Here is a 21,609-nt window from a genome sequence, read left to right on the forward strand (position 1 = left end):
CGTGTCATGTTTGTAATCTATTTACTCGACATACCATCATCTTTATATTTTACAAAATAATTGGCCAATATATTGTGTTTTTGTGCATTGAAAGTAAAAAAAAGTGTGTTTTTTTTTTTTTTTTAATTTGCTTTTGAAAAATCGCTGCGTGAGTACTATGTGACATAAAAATTGCAGCACCCACCATTTTATTCTCTAGGGTGTCTGCTTTAAAAAAAAATATAATGTTTGGGGGTTTACATTAATTTCCTAGCAAAAAAATACTGATTTTTTTCATGTGAACAAAAAGTGTCAGAAAAGGCTTGATCTTCAGGTGTTTAAAAGAGTGAACGATGTGTGGCATAAACTTCTAATGTTGGGCATAAAACACCCCCACCCCCCCCAAAATGACCCCTTTTTTGGAAAGTAGACACCCCAAACTATTTGCTGAGAGGCATGTTGAATCAATAGAAGAATTTTTTTTTTTTCCACAAGTTTTTGGAAAATGACAAAAATGTATTTATTTATTTATTTTTGCACAAAATTGTCACTTAAATGATTTATTGCTCACACATGCCATGGGTATATGTGGAATTACTCCTCAAAATACATTCTGCTACTTCTCCCGAGTATGGGGGTAGCCAAGTACAGGACCCCAAAATCCAATAAGCACCTTCAGGCTTTTAAAGAGCTTTATTTCCTCATTACACTTCCAGACTACCTATCACAGTTTTGGAGGCGCTGAAATGCCAGCATAGCGCCTAACCCCCCCCCCCAAATGACCCCTTTTTGGAAAGTAGACGCCCCAAGAAATTTGATAAGAAGCATGGTGAGTATTTTACAGATCTCATTTGTTGCCACAAGTTTTTGGAAAATGAAGAAAAAAAAACAAACATATTTTTTCTTTTCTTTTTCATATTTCAAAACCTTGTTAGAAAAAAATAGATCTGCAAAATACTCACCATCTTTCTTTTTAAATTCTTGGGGTGTCTACTTTCCAAAAAGGGGTCATTTGGGGGGGGGGGGGGGGTTGGGGCTATCCTGGCATTTCAGGGCCTTCAAAACTGTGATAGGTAGTCTGGAAGTGAAATGAGGAAGTTACGCACCTTCAGACTTTCAAAGTGGTCATTGGATTTCAGGCTCCTGTATGTGGCTAGGCTCTCAAAAAGTCTCACACATGTGGTACCCCCATACTCAGAAGTAGCAGAATGTATTTTGGGGTGTAATTCCACATATACCCATGGCTTGTGTGAGAAATATATCATTTAAATGACAACTTTGTGTAAAAAAAAAAAAGTTTTTGTCATTTTCCAAAAACTTATGGGAAAAAAAGTAAATCTTCCATGGACTCCATATGCCTGTCAGCAGATAGCTTAGGGTATCTACTTTCTGAAAAGGGGTCATTTGGGGGTGTTTATACTATCCTGGTATTTTAGCACCTCAAGAAATCTGATGAGCAGTCAGAAAGTAAAAGCTGTGTAAATTCCATCATCTATAATATAGTTTGTAGACGCTATAACTTTCACACAAAGCAATCAATATACACTTATTGGGAGTTTTTTAACCAACAACATGGAGCAGAATACATTTTGGCCTAAATTTATAACAAACTTTGAGTTTACTATATAATTTTTATAGCCGAAAATAAAAAATATTGTTTTTCTTCAAAATTTTCAGTCTTTTTTTTGTTTATAGCGTGAAAAATAAAAAGTGGACAGGTGATCAAATACCATCAAAAGAAAGCTCTAATTATGTGGAAAAAAGGACATAAATTTTGTTTGGGTGCAGCATTGCATGACCGCGCAATTATCAGTTGAATTAGTGCAGCGCCAAGTAGCAAAAAGAGGCGTGGTCATTAAGGGGGGTAAATCCTCTAGGAAGGTAAGTGGTTAAAGTGTTTCAAAAGGGTTATTTTGTATTTTTAAATAACAAACATGTCTATACTTACCTGCTGTGTGCAGTGGTTTTGCACAGAGCAGCCTGGATCCTCCTCTTCTCGGGACTCCCCCTCAGTGCGCCTGGCCTCTCCCTCCTGTCGGGTGCCCCCACAACAAACAGCTTGCTATGGGGGCACCCAAGCATGTGCACTCCCCAGCCACTGCTCCGTGTGTCTATCCATACACAGAGCCCCGTCCCCTCTCTCTTCTCATTGGCTTACTGGTTGTGATTGACAGCAATGGGAGCCAATGGCTTCTGCCTGCTGTCTCAGCCAATGATAAGAGGGAGTCCCAGGATAGCCGAGACTTCAATGCACTAGGAGTTGGGGGGGGGCTGGGAGGGATGCTGCACATAGAAGGTTTTTTAACTTTCATGCATAGAATCCAAAACCTTGAGCCTTTACAACCACTTTAATAAACAGTCAGATCACCATTCCCTGTACACAGAGGCTGAAAATGCGTTTTGGGCACATGCACATCTTCAGGGGCACGCATAGTATGTATGTAAGTATGCGTGCCCCTGAAGACTTGCATGCACACGAAACGTGTTGGGTGGAGCCTTACATGCTGACGTCATGCCGCCGCGGCCGGAGTTCGGAGCGGCGGCCATCTTGGTATGCTTTTATGCATTTAACTCTTTGCTGTATCCACATGGATTACTTTTAACTATTTATAATAAATACTACACTATATTGCCATACCTTTGCCTCCTGTGGTGAGCTTCTCCCCCTAGGAGGATCCTTTGCTGGTTTTGCATAGCCCTGTCCCTGGAAACGTCTGGTCCCTATTTATGGCTTCCTGAGACCCCCCATAAGGATCAGCATTAACGCGATTATACAAGTAGCGTTCTGGTGAGCGCACATCCATAGAAGATGGTGGATTCCCATGTTGGATCATGAGCACTCTTCAGTATCCCAGCTGGTATTGCTGCACCTTGTAGTTCCACGAACACCAGGCTTTGCTGTGACCTGTAGTGCCACAGACTATTTATATGCACTGTTTATGTTCATATTTTTAGAGTTTTTTACGATTCTATGATTTTATATGATCTCAGACGTTTTTATTGTATGAACACTTATATGCACATAAGCACTCTAGGATTGCATTTGTCATTTATGATTTAGCGCTGCACTTACATTTGAATTGACTCATCAATATAGTTAGTAGGACAGTGGGGGAGCACAGTGGCTAAATGGTTAGCACTTCCGCCTGGCCGTGCTAGTGTCGTTGGTTCAAATCCCAACTACAGCTGCCTGGAGTTTGCATGTTCTCCCCGTGACTGTGTGGATTTCCTCCAGGTACTCCGGTTTCCTCCAACACTCGAAAGACATGCTGGTAGGTTAATTGGCTCCTGTCAAAATTGTCCCTAGTATGTGTATGTATGGATGTGAGTTAGGGACCTTAGATTGTACGCCCCTTGAGGGTTAGGGACTGATGTGAATGTACAATATATATGTAACGCACTGTGTACATATAAAATATAGAGTTACGTGAAGAACAGAAACTGCAACTAGCTGAGGGATGCCATATAAAGTAGTTTAGTTTACACTGAAATTAAAGCTATTCTCAGAAAACTAGAGAGGAGTTACAAGCAGGGGCGTATCTACCACAAGGCAAACAAGGCAACTGCCTAGGGAGGCAATTTTTAGGGGGCCGGCACCGCCTATTGGAAAAATGAACCTTTTGAGCAGCGGCAGACAGTAGGTAGATCGATGTGGTGGGGGGGGGGGGGGGGTGGGGAGGGCAGTTGCAGAGCGGTGGTTGTGTACCTCTTCCTCCAGCAGCTGACAAGCCAGGACCAGGAGACAGTCTGGAGCAGGGAGAGGAGAAGTGTCAGAGCTGTGTTCTGTTCTGTGGGCTCTCCCTCCTGTCATCTATCCAGTACATTGCACACTGACAGATTGTATGAGACTGTGTGTGTGGTCCCATACGATCTGAGGAAGGGGGGGGAGAGGTAAGAAAGAGAGAGAGAGAGAGAGAAAGAAGAGAGAGAGAGGGGAGAGAGAGGGGGGGAGAGAGAGGGAAGAAAGAGAGGAGAGAGAGAGATGGGGGGGGGGGTAGAGGGAAGGATGAAAGAGAGATGGAAGAAAGAGAGAGGGAGGGGGGAGAGAGAGGAAAGAAAGAGAGGGAAGGAAGGAAGAGAGAGAGAGATAGAGATAGGGGAGAGAGGGAAGAAAGAGAGAGGGAAGAGAGAGGGAAGAAAGAGGGAAGAGAGAGGGGGGGGGAGAGAGGGAAGAAAGTGAGAGAGATGGGGGAGAGGGAAGAAAGAGAGAGAGAAGAGAGAGAGGGAAAAGAGAGAGGGGGGGGAAGAGAGAGGGAAGAAAGAGAGAGAGAAGAGAGAGAGGGAAAAGAGAGAGGGGGAAGAGAGAGGGAAGAAAGGTAAGGAAGAGAAAGAGAGGGAGGGAGAGAGAGAGGGAGGGAGGGAGAGACAGAGATGGAGGGAGAGAGAGAGGGGGGAGAGGGGGAAGAAAGAGAGAGATAAGAAAGAGAGAGAGGGAAGAAAGTGAGAGAGAGAGAGAAGAGAGAGGAGAAAGAGAGAGAGAAGAGAGGGGGGAGGAAAGAGAGAGAGAGAAGGAAGAAAGAAAGAGGAGGAATAAGAGGGGGGGGGGAGAGATGGGGGGGAGAGGGAAGAGGGGGGGGGGGAGAAGGAGATGGAGGATAGAGAGAGGGGGGAGAGGGAGGGGAGAGAGATAGGGAGGGTGGGGGAGAGATGGAGGGAGGGAGGAGAGAGAAGGAGGAGAGAGAGAGAGAGAGAGAGAGAGGGGGGAGAGAGAGGAGAAAGAGAGAGGGAGAGGGGGGAGAGAGAAAGAGGGAGGGGAGAGAGAGGGGAGAAAGAGAGGGGGGAAGACAGGGAGAAAGAGGGGGGAAGAGAGAGAGAGGGATGGACGAGAGGGAGGGAGGGAAGAGAGAGAGCGACAAGGGGGAGAGGGGGGAAGAAAGAGAGAAAGAAGAGAGAGGGGGGGTGGAAGAGAGAGAGAGGAGAGCGAGGGAGGGGAGAGAAAGGGAAGAAAGAGAGGGAGAGGGAAGAGAGAGGGAAGAAAGGTAAGGAAGAGAAAGAGAGGGAGGGAGAGAGCGACAGAGATGGGGGGAGAGAGAGGGGGGGAGAAAGAGAGATAAGAAAGAGAGGGAAGAGAGATAGAGAGAGAGAGAGAGAGAGAGAGAGAGAGAGAGGAGAAAGAGAGAGAGAAGAGAGGGGGGAGGGAAGAGAGAGAGAAGGAAGAAAGAGAGAGGAGGAAGAGAGAAAGAGGGGGGGGAAGAGGGGGGAGGGGAGAGAGAGAGAGAGAGAGAGAGAGAGAGAGAGAGGAGATGGAGGATAGAGAGAGGGGGGAGAGGGAGGGGGGAGATAAGGAGGGTGGGGGAGAGATGGAGGGAGGGAGGAGAGAGAAGGGGGAGAGAGAGGGGAGGAGAGAGAGGAGAAAGAGAGAGGGAGAGGGGGGAAGAGGGGGGGGAGACAGGGAGAAAGAGGGGGGGGAGAGAGAGAGATGGAAGAGAGGGAGGGAGGGAAGAGAGAGAGCGGCAGGGGGGAGGAGAGAGGGGGGGAAGAAAGAGAGAGAGAAAGAAGAGAGAAAGAGGGGGGTGGAAGAGAGAGAGAGGAGAGAGAGGGAGGGGAGAGAAAGGGAAGAAAGAGAGAGAGAGAGGGGGAAGAGAGAGCAGGGAGGAGAGAGGGAAGACAGAGAGAGAGAGAAGAGAGAAAGGGGGAAGAGAGGGAGGGGGGAAGAAAGAGAGAGTGGGGAGGGAGAAAGGGAGGGGGGAGAGAGAAAGGAAAAGGAGGAAGAAAGGGAGAGAGAGAAAGAGAGGGAGGATGGGGGAGAAAGAGAGGGGGGAGAGGGGGAGAAAGGTTGAGAGAGGGAAGAGAGAGAGAAGAGAAATAAAGGGAGAGAGAGAGAATCATACAGTTGTGGCCAAAATTATTCAACCCCCAATGCTGTAAAGGGGTTTAGGGACTATAGTGTACATTTGGAATTGTATTCAGAATCAAATCCTACAAGGACGTTGTAACTACCCAAATGCAACTAAAATGACATCAATTGTTTATGTAATACAGTAGTAAATGGTTCTTATGTGGTTTCTTCATTGCCACAATTATTCAACCCCTTAAAGACTACCACTCTGAAGAACAGAGGTTCATACAGGTGCTTTCCATCAGGTATTGAAAACACCTGTGGATGTCACCGAGCAGCAATCAAGCATAATAAGCACCAATTAGGCAGCTTTAAAATGACTGTGATACTCAGCTCCTTCTAGACATTTACTGGTGTGGTTACAAACATGGTGAAGGCAAGAGAATGGTCCAGGAAGACAAGAGAAGAGGTGATTTCTCTTCACAGGAAGGGCAATGGCTATAAGAAGATTGCAAAGATGTTAAACATACCAAGAGACACCTTAGGAAGCATCATTCGCAAATTCAAGGCAAAGGGCACTGTTGAAACGCTACCTGGTCGTGGCAGAAAGAAGATGCTGACTTCGACTGCTGTGCGCTACCTGAAGCGTAGAGTGGAGAGAAGTCCCCGTGTGACTGCTGAGGAACTGAGAAAAGATTTGTCAGATGTGGGTACAGAAGTTTCAGCCCAGACAATAAGACGCACACTGCGTAATGAAGGCCTCCGTGCCAGAACTCCCAGGCGTACCCCCTTGCTGTCTCCAAAGAATAAGAAGAGTCGACTGCAGTATGCCAAAAGCCATGTGGACAAACCACAAAAGTTGTGGGATAGTGTTCTGTGGACTGATGAAACAAAATTAGAACTGTTTGGGCCCATGGATCAACGCTATGTTTGGAGGAGGAAGAACAAGGCCTATGATGAAAAGAACACCTTGCCTACTGTGAAGCATGGTGGAGGGTCAATCATGCTTTGGGGCTGTTTTGCTTCTGCAGGTACAGGGAAGCTTCAGCGTGTGCAAGGTACCATGAATTCTCTTCAGTACCAGGAGATATTGGATGGAAACGTGATGCAGTCCGTCACACACCTGAGGCTTGGGAGACGTTGGACCTTTCAACAGGACAATGATCCCAAGCATACCTCCAAGTCCACTAGAGCATGGTTGCAGAGGAAAGGCTGGAACATTTTGGAGTGGCCATCGCAGTCACCAGACTTAAATCCGATTGAGAACCTCTGGTGGGACTTAAAGAAAGCAGTTGCAGTGCGCAAGCCTAAGAATGTGACTGAACTGGAGGCCTTTGCCCATGAAGAATGGGCGAAGATACCCGTAGATCGCTGCAAGACACTTGTGTCAAGCTATGCTTCACGTTTAAAAGCTGTTATAACTGTAAAAGGATGCTGTACTAAGTACTAAGATTGAATGTCACTTGGGGGTTGAATAAAACTGATAATGCTGTGAGCACAGAAAAGACATTTGTGGTTATTTCATTATAACTGTTATGTTATATTTGTCTGACCTACAAGTGCCTCTTTAATGTAAATGTAAGCAAGATGACTGAATGATCAAAAGCAATGTCAAACTGGCCAAAACACTCAATTTCAGTGGGGGTTGAATAATTTTGGCCACAACTGTATATACATACACACACTTATTGAACTCTCTCGCTGTCTCATTGGGGGGGGGGGGGGGGCAAAATTTTTGTGTTGTCTAGGGCTGCACAGAATCTAAATACACTACTGGTTAAAAGGGAAACAAACTGTTCCCACATCTAGAAATGGGATGCCAGTTAATAAGGCCTATTTCCTTACATGCGGTGGGCTTGGTGTCTACATGAACCACCAAAACAGTGGTGTGCTGTTACTGAAATTGAAAGCGTTCCTTATACGTTACTATGTAGATGGTACAGGTGCCCGACGGTGCTACACAGAATAAATCACCAAGTCCTTATCATTACTGGTGCTGCAGAGAGAGAGAGAGGAGAGAGAAGAGAGAGAGAGAAGAGAGAGGGGGGAAGAGAGAGGGAGATAGAGAGAGGGAGATAGAGAGAGAGGGTGAGATGGAAGAGGGAAGGAAGAGAGAGAGGGGGGGGAGGGAAGAGAAAGAGGGAAGAAAGAGAGGGGGGGAAGAAAGAGGGGGAGAGGGAGGAGAGAGAGAGAGAGAGAGAGAGAGAGAGAGAGAGAGAGAGGAAGAGAAGGGGGAAGAAAGGGAGGGAGAGAGAGGGGGAAGAGAGAGGGAGAGAGGGAGGGGGATACGGGGTGAGGGAGAAAGAGAGAGGGGAGGTGAGGGGGGGGGTAGAGAGAGAGGGGTGAGGGAGAGAGGTAGAAAGAGAGATAGGGAGAGAGGGGAGAGAGAGAGGGGGAAGAGAGAGGGAAGAAAGATAGAGGGAGAGGGAAGAAAGAGAGGGGGGAGAGAGGGAGGGAAGAGAGAGGGAGGGGGGAGGGAGAAAGATGAGATAGAGGGGGGGAGAGAGAGGGAAGAAAGAGAGAGAGGGGGAGGGAGAGAGGGGGAAGATAGAGAGGGAAGAAAGAGAGAGGGGGGGGGAGAGGGGGAGAAAGAGGAAAGAGAGAGGGGGGAAGAGAGAGAGAGGGAGTGAGCAAGAGGGAAGAGAGAGAGAAAGAAAGAGAAGGAGGAAGAAAGGGAGAGGAGAGAGGGAGAAACAGGAGGGGGGGAGGGGGGGGAGAAAGAGGAGAGAGAGAGAGAGAGAGAATGAAGAGAAGGAGGAAGAAAGGGAGAGAGAAAGAGAGGGAAAAAGGGGGAGAAAGAGAACAAAATAAGTCACCAATTCCTGATCATTACTGGCGCTGCAGGAGTGAGCCAGGCACCATAAATTATATCTGGTGGTCCTGTTATTTCTTATATTATATCTCCCAGTTAATCAGAGAGCTTATAGTATTATATTTTTGTTCTTCTTCCAATTAGATACAAGTGGAGTAATTTTTAGAAAAATTGATTTTGCTAGGAATTTATCAATTTTACCATCAGCCAAATTTTGCCAAACTGGAAACTTTCAATTGCGCTCATTTAACTGCTTTGACAACATTTGGTTAAAGTGATACTAAACACACACGGTTTAGTTGACATTATCCGTTCTCTTTCTGTATGGAGATGATGGCACTGTAATTATTTTAATTTAAAAAAAAAAACAAGTGCCTTTTCGCTATACAGCTCTTTTTCATCCTGTCTGCAGGGAAACCGTGGCAGGAGGAGCTTCTAGTCCTGTGTAGCTGGTCACATGTTCAAAATAAAAAAGACAGCCTTTGGAAGACAGAGTAAATCTAAATAATTAACCCCTTGCCTTCCTGAGTATCCCCCCCCCCCCCTTCCTGACCAGGCCATCTTTTGCGTTACGGCGCTGTGTTACTTTAACTGACTATTGCGTGGTCATGCAACGCTGCACCCAAATAAAATTTGCGTCCTTTTTTCCCCACAAATTGAGCTTTCTTTTGGTGGTATTTGATCACCTGTGCTTTTTTTTTTTTTCACTATAAAAAAAAGTCTGACAATTTTCAAATAAAACAATATTTTTGACATTTTGTTATAATTTTCAGTAAAAAAAATTTAAAAATCAAATTTCTTCATAAATTTTGGCCAAAATGTATTCTGCTCCATGTCTATGCTAACAAAATCCCAATCTGTGTAACTTAATTGGTTTAAGTGAAAGTTATAGTGTCTACAAATGGCAGTATATATACTTGAATTTTTTTTCCCTACTAGTATTGGTGGCGATCATCCACTTATAGCAGGACTGCAGCGGACATTCTGACACTGGGGGGGGGAACTGACTTGGTGTCACTGATATCCCCAGTGACACCAATACAGTGATCAGTGCTAAAAAAAAGCACTGACACTGTACTAATGGCACTGGGCAGGAAGGTGTTAACATCTGGGGCCATCAAAGGGTTACCTGTGTGCAGGGAGTGTTTTACTAGGGGGCGTGGGGGGTGCTTTACTGTGCACAGCCATCCAGAGCAGTGTGCCCGAGCTGACAGGAAGGAGAACTGTTAGTAAACAAAACAGTCCTCCTCCCTGTCGGTGATCGTTGGCCATCACCGGGTGCCAGCAAATAATTGCCGTCTGGGACCCAGTGATTGACAGCCGCGACTGCCCCCACCTGGAAATTATTATTATTATTATTATACAGGATTTATATGACATCAACAGTTTGCTCAGCACTTTACAATATAAGGGAGACAGTACAATTACAATACATTTCAGTACAGAAGGAATAGCAGGTCCCGGCTCGTGGAGCTTACAAGGAAGGGGGAGGTGATACAAAAGGTGATAGCTGCGGGGAGTATCTGGTGGAGGTGATTCAAGTACAGTTCTTAGGTGGAGGTGGGGTAGGCTTCCCTGAATAAGTGAGTTTTCAAAGATTGCCTAAAGGCAGATAGGGTGGGGGCTGACCAGACATACTGTGGTAGGGAGTTCCAGAGGATGGGAAAGGCTCTGGAGAAGTCCTGGAGGTGAGCGTGGGAGGAGGTGATGAGGGAGCTAGAGAGGAGGATATCATGGGAGGAGCGAAGTGGGCGATTTGGGCAATATCTGCGGATGAGGTTGGCGATGTAGCTGGGGGCAGTGTTGTGGATGGCTTTGTAAGCTGTGGTTAACATTTTGAATTTTATACGTTGGGTTAGTGGAAGCCAGTGAAGGGATTGGCAGAGAGGAGCAGCAGTCGCTGATTGGTTGGTAAGGTGTATGAGTATAGCAGTACCATTCATAGTAGACTGAAGGGGGATAGCCTGTGTAATGGTAGACCAGTGAGGAGGGAGTTGCAGTAATCGAGGCGGGATATAACCAAGGCGTGGATAAGTTGTTTTGTGGTGTCATTGGTCAGAAAGGGGCATATTTTGGAAATGTTCGGGAGGTTGAGGCGGCAGGATTTAGCCAGTGATTGGATGTGGGGCCCAAAGAAGAGGTCAGAGTCTAGGATTACGCCTTTCACCCTGGCATGAGGGGAAGGACCAATGGTTGTGCTGTTGATCTTCATGGTAGAGTCATAATTCAGGGATCGGGGGGGGGGAGGAAATATTACAAGCTCAGTTTTGGAAAGATTGAGTTTAAGGTAGTGATGTGACATCCATGCTGATATGTCGCTTAGTAGATTTGTGATACGTGAGGAGATTGAGGGGGTGAGCTGGGGAGTGGAGACTTAGATCTGGGTGTCATCAGCATAGAGGTGGTATTGGAAGCCATGGGAGGTTATCAGTTGGCCCAGGGAGGAGGTGTAGAGAGAGAAATGGAGAGGCCCAAGGACAGAGTCTTGGGGTACCCCAACAGAAAGAGGGAGAGGAGGAGGAGTTGTATGTGACACTGAAAGTGCGCTGAGAAAGGTAAGAGGAGAACCAGGAGAGAGCAGAGTCACGGAGGCCGATGGAGTGAAGTTTACTGAGGAGGAGCTGGTGGTCGACTGTGTCAAAGGCAGCAGAAAGGTCTAGGAGTATGAATATGGAGCAATGGCCATTAGTTTTAGCAGTTAGTAGGTCATTAGTGAGTTTTAGTAGGGCAGTTTCTGTGGAATGCTGTGGGCGGAAGCCAGACTGTCAGGGATCAAGAAGGTTGTCGTCGGTGAGGTAGCAGTTCATGTGAACAAGGCGCTCGAGAAGCATGGAAGCAAAGGGGAGCAGGGAGATGGGTCTTAAGTTATTCAAACAGGTGGAGTCCAGTGAGGGTTTTTTGAGTATGGGGTTAACCTGTGCATGTTTGAGTGGGGAGGGAAAGCTGCCCATGGAGAGTGAGAGGTTGAAGATGGGGGTTAGAGAGTTTAGGATAGAGCAGGAAGGAGGCTGCAACAGTCGTGAGGGGACAGGGTCCAAGGGACAGGTGGTGAAGTGGGCCTTGGAAAGGAGTTCGGTAACTTCCTCAGTGGTAACAGGGTCGAAGGAGGAGAGTATTGAGTTTGGTGTTGTGCCTGATATGTTGGTTGGAGGAAGAAGCTTGACACTGGAGATCTCATAATGAATTGTGTCGATCTAGTTCTTGAAATGACTGGCAATCTCCTGTGCAGTAAGAAAGTTAGTGGTTGGGGGGTGGGGTATGAAATTAAGGGTAAAAAAGAGTTGACGAGGATTGGATGAGAGGGTCTTGATGAGAGTGTTGTAGCAGGTTTGCTTAGCAGCAAAATATACGTGATTATGTGCAGCCATGCCACCCTGTAGCAGTATTTCTGCTATAGGGCAGTCAGGAAGCGGTTATTATCAATAAACTGTTTTTAAATTGTCATACAAATATAAATTTGAAATAAAATCTTTTTTTATTATTTTGTGGAAATAACATAGTGGGGGTGGATTTTTGTCAGTCACAAGCTGTGTCACACCCCACCACCCTGTGTCTTAGAATAACAGTGAGGTGAAGCCACAATTAATCTATATGTACTATCCTGCCCCCATTGTGTTTAGCTGGTTAGTGAGCATGGAGGAGGAGGGAGGAAGTGGGCTGTCATTTGCCACTGTGTATACGCCCACATGTGTGACTCTAATCACATGGGCTGCTTAGATATGATAGGGAGGAAATGCTCAGCATAGAAACTCACTGAAAACTGAGCATGTGCAGTAGCTGCCAACACTGCTTTGCAAAATCCTTAACTGCATTGGGGACATGGACAGAAGGGGGAGATAGAGAGCAGCAGAATTACCCAGGTTTTTTTGCAGAATATGAAACCGAATCCCATAGTGACTGAGCGAGCATGAGCAGCATGTAATACCATTTACTGATAGTTTTTTATGATGTGGCTTTAGTGACACTTTAAGGGCATGTTGACAATTGAGTTGAGATCTGTAATTTTCTGCACTAGAAAATTGCAGGTCTCTGCAAGGACACATAGAAAATTGATTTCTATGTGCCTTTTGACACTTGAATGCAGCTTTCCGGTGAGCTGTGGCTTGGTACAGAAATCTGCAACATGTCTGCATTTTTCCTTCTTGGTGCAAGCTCACTCATAGCTCAATTTTTTTCTCTGTATTTCTATGTACCCCAGCTTTTCACCTTTTGACATTTCAATAAAGGTATAAAAAGTAAACCGTGTTCCCCGCTTTAAAAGCAAGCACTGCCACTGGGAAGAATGCTGCCCAGTTGCTGTATGGGAAGTGTGAACCAGCCCCAAAGAAAAGAAAAGAATCCTTTTTAGATGTTGCCAGTTTATTAAGCTGATAGTTTATTTTTAATTTAGTATTCTTATTTTTTTTTCCTTTTTTCTGAGCATACAATTGATTTTTTGTACTGTTGCTTTCATTTTTTTCTTCACTCTATTATCTGCTTTTCTTCTGCTGTAAAAAAAACCTTGTAAAATAATGAGGTTCAGAATAGCTGAATAAAGCTTCCTTAAAGCAGAGTTGCATCGAAAAGTGGGCTCTCCGCTTATCTGCCTCTTCCCCCCTCCGCTGACACATTTGGCACCTTTTGGGGGGAGTTGGGTACACAACAAACTGACCCGGAAGTTTGGCCTCCCTCCTTCCCAAGTGTCTGAGCAAATGAGGAGGGAAAGACCAGGAGAGCTGATGCTCTTCTGCACAGTGCTGGATAGTGATCGGGCTTGGGTAAGTATTTGGAGGGGGACAAAGGAATCCGAGGAAGAAGGGATCCCCCTTCGAAACACGTCAGCTACATTCTGAGAGTCTTCCCTCTCGTTGGGACCGGCACCTGTCTGTCATTCTAGTACGCTGATGTTGGATTTTTTTAAATGCTTTTACCTATGCTACTTTTGTGAGTATATATCTCAATTTAATATTTTCACCATTTACTTACTGAGGTAATGCGCACGGTTGGTGCGCTTTTGTTTTTTTTTCTCCGTTACAGTATTTGGTGGGAGGGGGTGCTGAGGGATGAGCTGCACACTGAAGGTTTTCTATCTTCATGCATTGAATACATAAAGGTAAAAAACCTTCAGCCTTTACAACCACTTTAACAAGATGTGCCTTCCATAAGCTTCAATGAAATTCTCTGCTAAGTTTGGGTTCGTTAAATTTTAAAAAGGATTTGATGAACCCTCTGCAAATCAAATCTGGTCAGATTTACTTACTTCTTATTGGTTTCCTGTTCTAGTGCTCTAGTGATCTTTGTGGTGCAGCCTTGCCCAGCGCTGTTAGACTTTTAGGGAAAATGAGCCATCTTCAGAGTGTGCACAAAACCCACGGCCCTCTTCATCGCTATGGGTGAGTTGTTGTTAACTTATTGCTAACTCCAACAAATATACTACAGTTATGACCCTCAAAATGTATATTTACACATATGAGTTCCACATTCTTGCAGCCGTCAGAGAAACCTCTACCACTTTTTGTCCTTTCTTTGTATACTGAACCACACTATAGACCTAAAGCAGTTGTAAACCACAGCAAAAAAAAACCAAAATGGGCAGTTTAAGTCATAATTTGCTAGTTTGCACCGCATACTAGCACATTATGACAGATTTTCCTGAAAATGAAGCCCTCCATTGGCGCACTGTCCCTGCTGTAGGGGCTGCCATCTTCACCCAGTCTTCCTTGTAGATTCACGGGATTCGGCGGTATGAATGGCCGAGCCGCAATGCTGTCACTCCTGTGCATGGGAGTCACAGTTTATGGTCCAGGGCTCTGAAGGAACGGTATGCCATTCCTTCAGAGTGCATGTGCTGGTGATGTCATCGGCTGCTGCCAGAGTAAATATTTCCGGTGCACATTTAGGAGATATTTACTGTATGCCTTATTATAGGCTTACCTGTAGGTAAAATTCAACCAAAGGAGTTTACTCTCACTTTAATTATTAAATTATGACTATCATTCAACCGTGTTTCTGTTATGCGCACTAAATCCTATAGTTGATCAGAAGCAATTTTAGTTCATTTGTTTTTCTTGGATTTTGCATTTGACAACAGAACCTGTAGAAAACTAAAAAATCATCTAAGTTTTCCAAACTCCTCCTTCCTGCACCAATAATAAAATCTTTGGCAATATTATTATAATACATATATGCTGTCAACCTTAAAAATCATTCAGTACATATTTCCTTCTTTCAGAACTCACTGCATCTTTTTGCCATGGAATCAGTGAACAAAATGGACAGCCCCATTTGCCTGATTGAAAACACAGTAAAGGAAGGAAAAGCATACCTTGCAGTCAACCCTAAGGCCATAGAAATCCTCTCCAAGATCCACCAATCAGCGGTGGTGGTAGCCATTGTTGGCATGTACCGGACAGGGAAGTCTTACTTAATGAACAGGTTGGCTGGAGCTCGGAAAGGTGAGTGGTCAGTTATTAGAAAGATATGAAGCTGTATTTCCATGTTTCTATGATAATTTTTTCATGTTTCCTGTTCACAGGTTTTAATCTGGGTTCTACTGTTCAGTCTGAGACCAAAGGTATCTGGATGTGGTGTGTCCCTCACCCTATTAATAAGGATCAAACTCTTGTTCTTTTGGACACAGAAGGTCTGGGGGATGCAGAAAAGGTGAGACAATCAGATGAGGCTCTTCTATCAAAATTTCTAGTATTAATTTGGCTTCATAAATCAAGAATCACTTTTTTGGTTTTGTATTTTTAAAAATGGTCACGTTTATGCAACTTTTAGCTATTTGGTTCATGAGAGATACAGTGAATTTGTTATCTCATGCAGCATTGTTATTGGTGATGTAGAATACCTTCTTTTGTAGAATGTCAGGCTAAAATTTCAAACTCAAACCCTTGGTGTATGGTGGAATGAAACATAATTTTAGTATTTTCACCTTTCTATTGAACTCAGCTCTAGGAAAGAAGGAAAGAATACACAATAGGACAGGTATTCTGAAATTAGTAGGCTCCTGGTAACTGTTGGGCTTGTGAGAACAGCCAATGACTACTCTATACTGTAAGAGCAGTCACAGTATTTCTTTTAAACTGCAGTAGATCTCTCTATCCGAGTTGTCCCTTGACCCTTTGATATCTGCCAAAGATATCTTGACATATGAGTGATTAACCCTTTTTACAATGTCCAGCAATAGCTTCTACTTCTCTTCTGTGACACTCTTCAGCAAGAAAATATTTTTAGCCCAGATCCCGTCAGATTTGGCTCATTTGCCCACTTGAACCTTCAGCTGATTTAGCTGAAAATCTGGCATTCTGCGGCTTCTGTTTGAGCTTTAATTTTTTACACTTTTTTCACATATCTTTATTAATATTACATAGAGGACCATTAGCCCCCATAATATCATTAGTATAGTAACAGGTTTGCTTTATTGAAACGTCTTAAATTTCTCATATTAAACCCCCATGTCTCCCCTGCACTGCACCGATGGTGCTCCATTAGCTTCTTCCCTGGCCACAGCAGCTGGGGAAAGAAACAGCAGAAATCAGAAGTGACAAAATCCTCATTACTTTTGTGTTCCTACCAGCTAGGGCAGATCAGCAAATGGATGTTCTCTGGACTCCCTTCCGTGTACCCAGAGACACCCACCATAAAGAATGCTGGTGTTTGGGGAATAAAAAAGTATTACAGACGGTCATCCATGTAAAGAGCAAGTTTATAGTGACAGAATCCTTTATGAAGGCCCTCAATGGAAGGGTTGGAGTGTAGAGTGACAGTCAAATGTTCCATGATCAGGTTGTATAATAGTGGAGACATGAAGCAGCCCTGTCTGGTTCAATTTTTGATTTACAGAGGAGAGGATAATTGGCCATTAACTTGAATCCTGGCAGTGAGGTTGGAATAGAAGGCAATTATTTTGGATACAAGTATGTTACTATGACTTAAGTGAAAGAGTATTGACTGCAGGAACATCCAGTGAACCCTATCAAAGGCCTTCTCTTCATCCACAACTAGAAGGGGAGTGGTCTACCTTGTGCTCCCAAGATAAGGTTAACCACTTGACGCCCAGCCACTGTAGAAATAGGGTGGAAGGGCGGCACGGCTGCGCAAAAGTACATTTTAAAACGTGCTGTTGAAAAACAGGTAGGGGGCACGCGCGAAGCACGCCACCGCCCTACCTGCGCCGCCAATCGCAGCCGCGTGGCCAGTCATTACCGGCCATTTCCCGGCGATTAGCAGCAAACACTGACATAGAGCGGGGCTGCATTGTTTACACACAGCTCTGCTTTCTGTCAGTTCCCTGTCAGCTCCTGACATGCTGATCCGGACAGAAGAGTTTATCTCTCCATATCAGTGTGTCTCCATGCAGTACACACCCCCGCCCCCTAATAAAACACTCTCCTCACACAGTTAACCCTTTCATTGAATAAAAAAGTTAACCCCTTCCTCCCCAGTGCCATTAGAACAGTGTCAGTATTTTTTTTTTTTGCACTGATCACTGTATTGGTGTCACTGGGGATGTCAGTGACCCCAAGTCAGTTCCCCCCCAATGTCAGAATGTCCGCCGCAGTCCCGCAGTCCTGCCATAAGTCGCTGATCGCCACCATTATTACTATTAAAAAAAAAATTAAAAATCCCAGTATCTTTCCCGCCATTTGTAAACGCTATAACTTTCACGTAAACCAATTAATTTACACGTATTGGGTTTTTTGTTAGCAGAGACATGTCGCAGAATGCATTTTGGCCGAAATTTATGACGAAATTTTATTTTTAAAAAAGTCCAAAATATTGTTTTTTTTTCTCAAAATTGTCAGCCTTTTTTTTTTATAGCGCAAAAAATAAAAAACGCACAGGCGATCAAATACCACCGAAAGAAATCTCAATTTGTGGGAAAAAAAGGACATAAATTGGGTGCAGTGTTGCATGACCGCGCAATTGTCAGTTAAAGTAATACAGCGCCGTAACACAAACCTCTTCTGTAACCGCTTCCTGACCACCTTAGAGCAGAAATACTTCTGCAGGGCGGCATGGGTGTGCAAAATCACATATATATACGTGATTTGCGCTCCCGTGGTTTTCACGCCCCTCCCAGATAGCGTCAGATTGCCCGTCAGTACACCAGTCATCACATTTAACCCCTTGATTGCCAGGAGCACGCTCATGTACAATAAACCTCCATTGCTAGTATAGTGTCTGAACGGGTCAATATCTTTGATCAGATCAGCACTATACCAGTATAGCATCCCCAAAAATGCAGCGTTAGCGGGATCAGCCCCAGAACCTGCCAGCACCTGTGTTTAGCCCCTACGCTTACCCCCCCTTCTCCCCCAGCAAGAGCAGTGTCAGTAGGTTACTGTCACTTGATTCATTGCACACAAAACCGCAGTGTTCGCAGAATCAGGCCTGATCTCTGCTAGCACTTGCCAGTAAATTTTGATGACTCTCATATGCAGTAGAGTGCCAGTACTAGTGCCACGCTACCTTTTGGTGAACTGGCGAGTACCAGCGGTCTAGTACATCCTGGTCTTTCACATACCTCCTTGATTTTTGGAGCTGTTTTTCACGGAATATCTGTATGCGTTGATTGTGGATCAAAGCAGTTTATATGCACAACAATTTATCGCCGCCAACCCAAATTCAAACCTTGCCAGACCATTCGCATGGAAACTCATTACGGTTTTCGAATTTACATTTTTTGGGGGCCTAACCCTCAACATGGGCAATACTAAAAGAAATGAATTGCGGTTGTATTGGTCCGCAGACCCGATTCATCATATGCTGTGTTCTCGGCTGCCATGGCCAGGCATAGATATGAGAGTATAATGTGTTTTATGCATTTCAGCGACAATACACTCTGTCATCCTCGGGGTAACCCTGAATTTGACCGGCTCCACAAAATTCAGCCCCTCGCAAATCACCTAAACCAAAAATTTGCAGATGTCTATACTCCCCAGCAAAACATCTGCATTGAGGAGTCCCTCTTTAATTTTTCAGGCCGCCTTGCATTCAAACAGTTTCTCCCCTACAAGCGTGCCAGCTATGGGGTCAAGATGTAGAAGACCTGTGAGAGGACAACAGGCTATACAGTACATATAAGTTTTGGATTTATGAGGGAAAAGATAGTCACGTGGAGCCCCCCGGATGCCCAGACTGCATGGGGAGCAGTGGCAAGATAGTTTGGGACTTGGTGTCATCCTTTTTCCATATGGGGTACCACTTATACGTGGACAATTTTGATTCAAGCGTGCCACTATTTAGACATTTGTACAATCTTGGAACTGGCACTTGTGGCAAAGTGTGACCTAATGTGTGCCCACCATTAGAAGTGGGTGGAAGCAGGGCGGTATATTCTAATGGTGGGAATACCACACACTTTTTCTGGCAGAGATTTCTTCTCTTTTTTTCATTCAGTCCACAGGCTACATACAAAAAAAAAAGAACATAGTATATATAACCAACAAGGACCAGCGATGTACTGGTACATCACTGGATTTGAATGGTTATACCAGGATGATGCCTACAGCTGCAGGCATCATCCTGGTATCATTTTTTTCAGCCGGCAATCGGCTTTCATGTAAAAGCAATCCTAGCAGCTAATTAGCTGCAGGATTGCTTTTACAAGCAGTGGGAGGTGATGTCCCCCTCCCCCGCTGCCTTCCACGGCCTTCTCGGGCAGTCTCGTGCCATCAGGGGAACCTGAGAATGCAGCCGGTGTTTCTGCCAGCTGACCATAGATCTGATTGGAGACCAGAGTGGTGCCAATCATCTCTATAGCCCAAGAATTCGGAAGCTACAAGCATTTCATCACTTCTTTTTCGCAGGATATAAACAGCGCCATTTGTAACTTGGGAAAGCATCTGATCACACCGATTTTGGTTTGATTAGATAATGTAAGGGCAGAGGAGATATCTAGAGTCTGATAGACCCCATATTTCTCAAAAAAGAATATATGACAATGCCCATTGAAGTTATAGGGGATATTTGCATTCCCTGTTATAGCATTAAAAGTGATCAAAGCAAAACAAAAATGAAAGGTACAAATGTAAAAATAATAAAAAAGAATCAAAATAACTAAAAAAAAACAAATCGCACCTCCCATGCGCGTACACCTCTGTGCACAAGCCTTGACCCTGTGCCGTTATGTAAACAGCAGTTGCACCATTCATGTGAGGTATCGCCGTGAACGTCAGATCAAGGGCAGTAATTCTAACACTAGACCTCCTCTGTAAATCTAAAATGGTAGCTTTTAAAAGCTTTTAAATCGTTGCCTATGGATATTAAAAATGTTTGCAGATTGTCGCCATTGCACAGGGCATGGCAGTTTTAAAGCATGTCATGTTTGGTATCTATTTACTCCGCATACCATTATCTTTTATAGTTTACAAAATAATTGGCCAATATATTGTGTTTTTGTCCATTAAAAGTAAAAAAGTGTATTTTTTTTTTAAATTTGCTTTTGAAAAATCGCTGTGTCATAAAAAATTGCAGCACCCACCATTTTATTCTCTAGGGTGTCTACGTTAAAAAAATATATAATGTTTGGGGGTTTAAATGAATTTCCTAGCAAAAAATACTGATTTATTTCATGTGAACAAAAAGTGTCAGAAAAGGCTTGATCTTCAGGTGGTTAGAAGAGTGAATGATGTGTGGCATAAACTTCTAATGCTGGGTATAAAACACCCCCACCCCCCAAAACGACCCTTTTTTGGAAAGTAGACACCCCAAACTATTTGCTGAGAGGCATGTTGAATCAATATAAGAATTTATTTTTTTTACCACAAGTTTTTGGAAAATGACAAAAAAAAAATTATTTTTTTTTTACACAAAATTCTCACTTAAATTATTTACTGCTCACACATGCCATGGGTATATGTGGAATTACTCCCCAAAATACATTCTGCTACTTCTCCCGAGTATGGGGGTACCACATGTGAGAGACGTTTTGGCAATCTAGCCAAGTACAGGACCCCAAAATCCAATAAGCACCTTCAGGCCTTTAAAGGGCTTTATTTCCTCATTACACTTCCAGACTACCTATCACAATTTTGGAGGCCCTGAAATGCACCTAACCCCCCCCCCAAATGACCCCTTTTTGGAAAGTAGACACCCCAAGGAATTTGATAAAAAGCACAGTAAGTACTTTGCAGATCTCATTTGTTGCTACAAGTTTTTGGAAAATGAAGAAAAAAAACAAAAACATATTTTTTCTATTCTTTTTTTATATTTCAAAACCTTGTGAGGAAAAATGAGATCTGCAAAATACTCACCATTCCTCTTTTTAAATTCCTTGGGGTGTCTACTTTCCAGAAAGGGGTCATTTGGGGGGGGGGGGGGGTTGGTGCTATCCTAGCATGTTTGGGCCTTTGCAACTGTGATGGGTAGTGCGGAAGTGTAATGAGGAAGTTACGCACCTTCAGGCTTTCAAAGTGGTCATTGGATTTCAGGCTCCTGTATGTGGCTAGGCTCACAAAAAGTCTCACACACGTGGTATTCCCATACTCGGTAGAAGTAGCAGAATGTATTTTTGGGTGTAATTCCACATATACTCATGGCTTGTGCGAGAAATAAATCATTTAAATGACAACTTTGTGTAAAAAAAAAAAAAATGTTTTGTCATTTTCCAGAAACTTGTGAAAAAAAATAAATCTTCTATGGACTCAATATGCCTCTCAGCAGATAGCGTAGGGTGTCTACTTTCTGAAAAGGGGTCATTTGAGGGTGTTTGTACTATCCTGGTATTTGGAGTGTTTGTACTATCCTGGTATTTTTGCACCTCACGAAATGTGATAAGTAGTCAGAAAGTAAAAGCTGTGTAAATGCCATTATCTATACCATAGTTTGTAGACACTATAACTTTCACACAAAGCAATCAATATACACTTATTAGGAATTTTTAACCAAAATTATGTAGCAGAATACATTTTGGCCTAAATTCATGACGAAATTTTAGTTTTTTTGGATATTTTTTATGACCGAAATGAGAAAATTTTTTTTCTTCAAATATTTTCTGGTTATAGCACCAAAAATAAAAAGTGCACAGGTGATCAAATACCACCAAAAGAAA

At 44.0% G+C, this 21,609-nt stretch overlaps 1 protein-coding gene across 2 annotated transcripts in view; it reads left to right on the plus strand.

Moving 5' to 3' along the window:
- LOC149435830 (guanylate-binding protein 1-like) overlaps positions 1-21,609 on the plus strand; it is a 113,725-nt gene that overhangs the window by 18,193 nt on the left and 73,923 nt on the right. For both annotated transcript variants that reach the window (XM_089662379.1, XM_089662378.1), the window contains exons 2-3: positions 14,782-15,004; positions 15,085-15,212. In XM_089662379.1, coding sequence (XP_089518505.1) covers positions 14,803-15,004; positions 15,085-15,212 — 330 coding nt within the window. In that variant the 5' untranslated portion in view covers positions 14,782-14,802. The remainder of the gene's footprint in view (positions 1-14,781; positions 15,005-15,084; positions 15,213-21,609) is intronic.

This window comes from Staurois parvus, unplaced genomic scaffold, assembly GCF_062004578.1.
Source record: "Staurois parvus isolate SC_StPar_1 unplaced genomic scaffold, SC_StPar_1.0 ptg001462l, whole genome shotgun sequence".
Taxonomy (NCBI): domain Eukaryota; kingdom Metazoa; phylum Chordata; class Amphibia; order Anura; family Ranidae; genus Staurois; species Staurois parvus.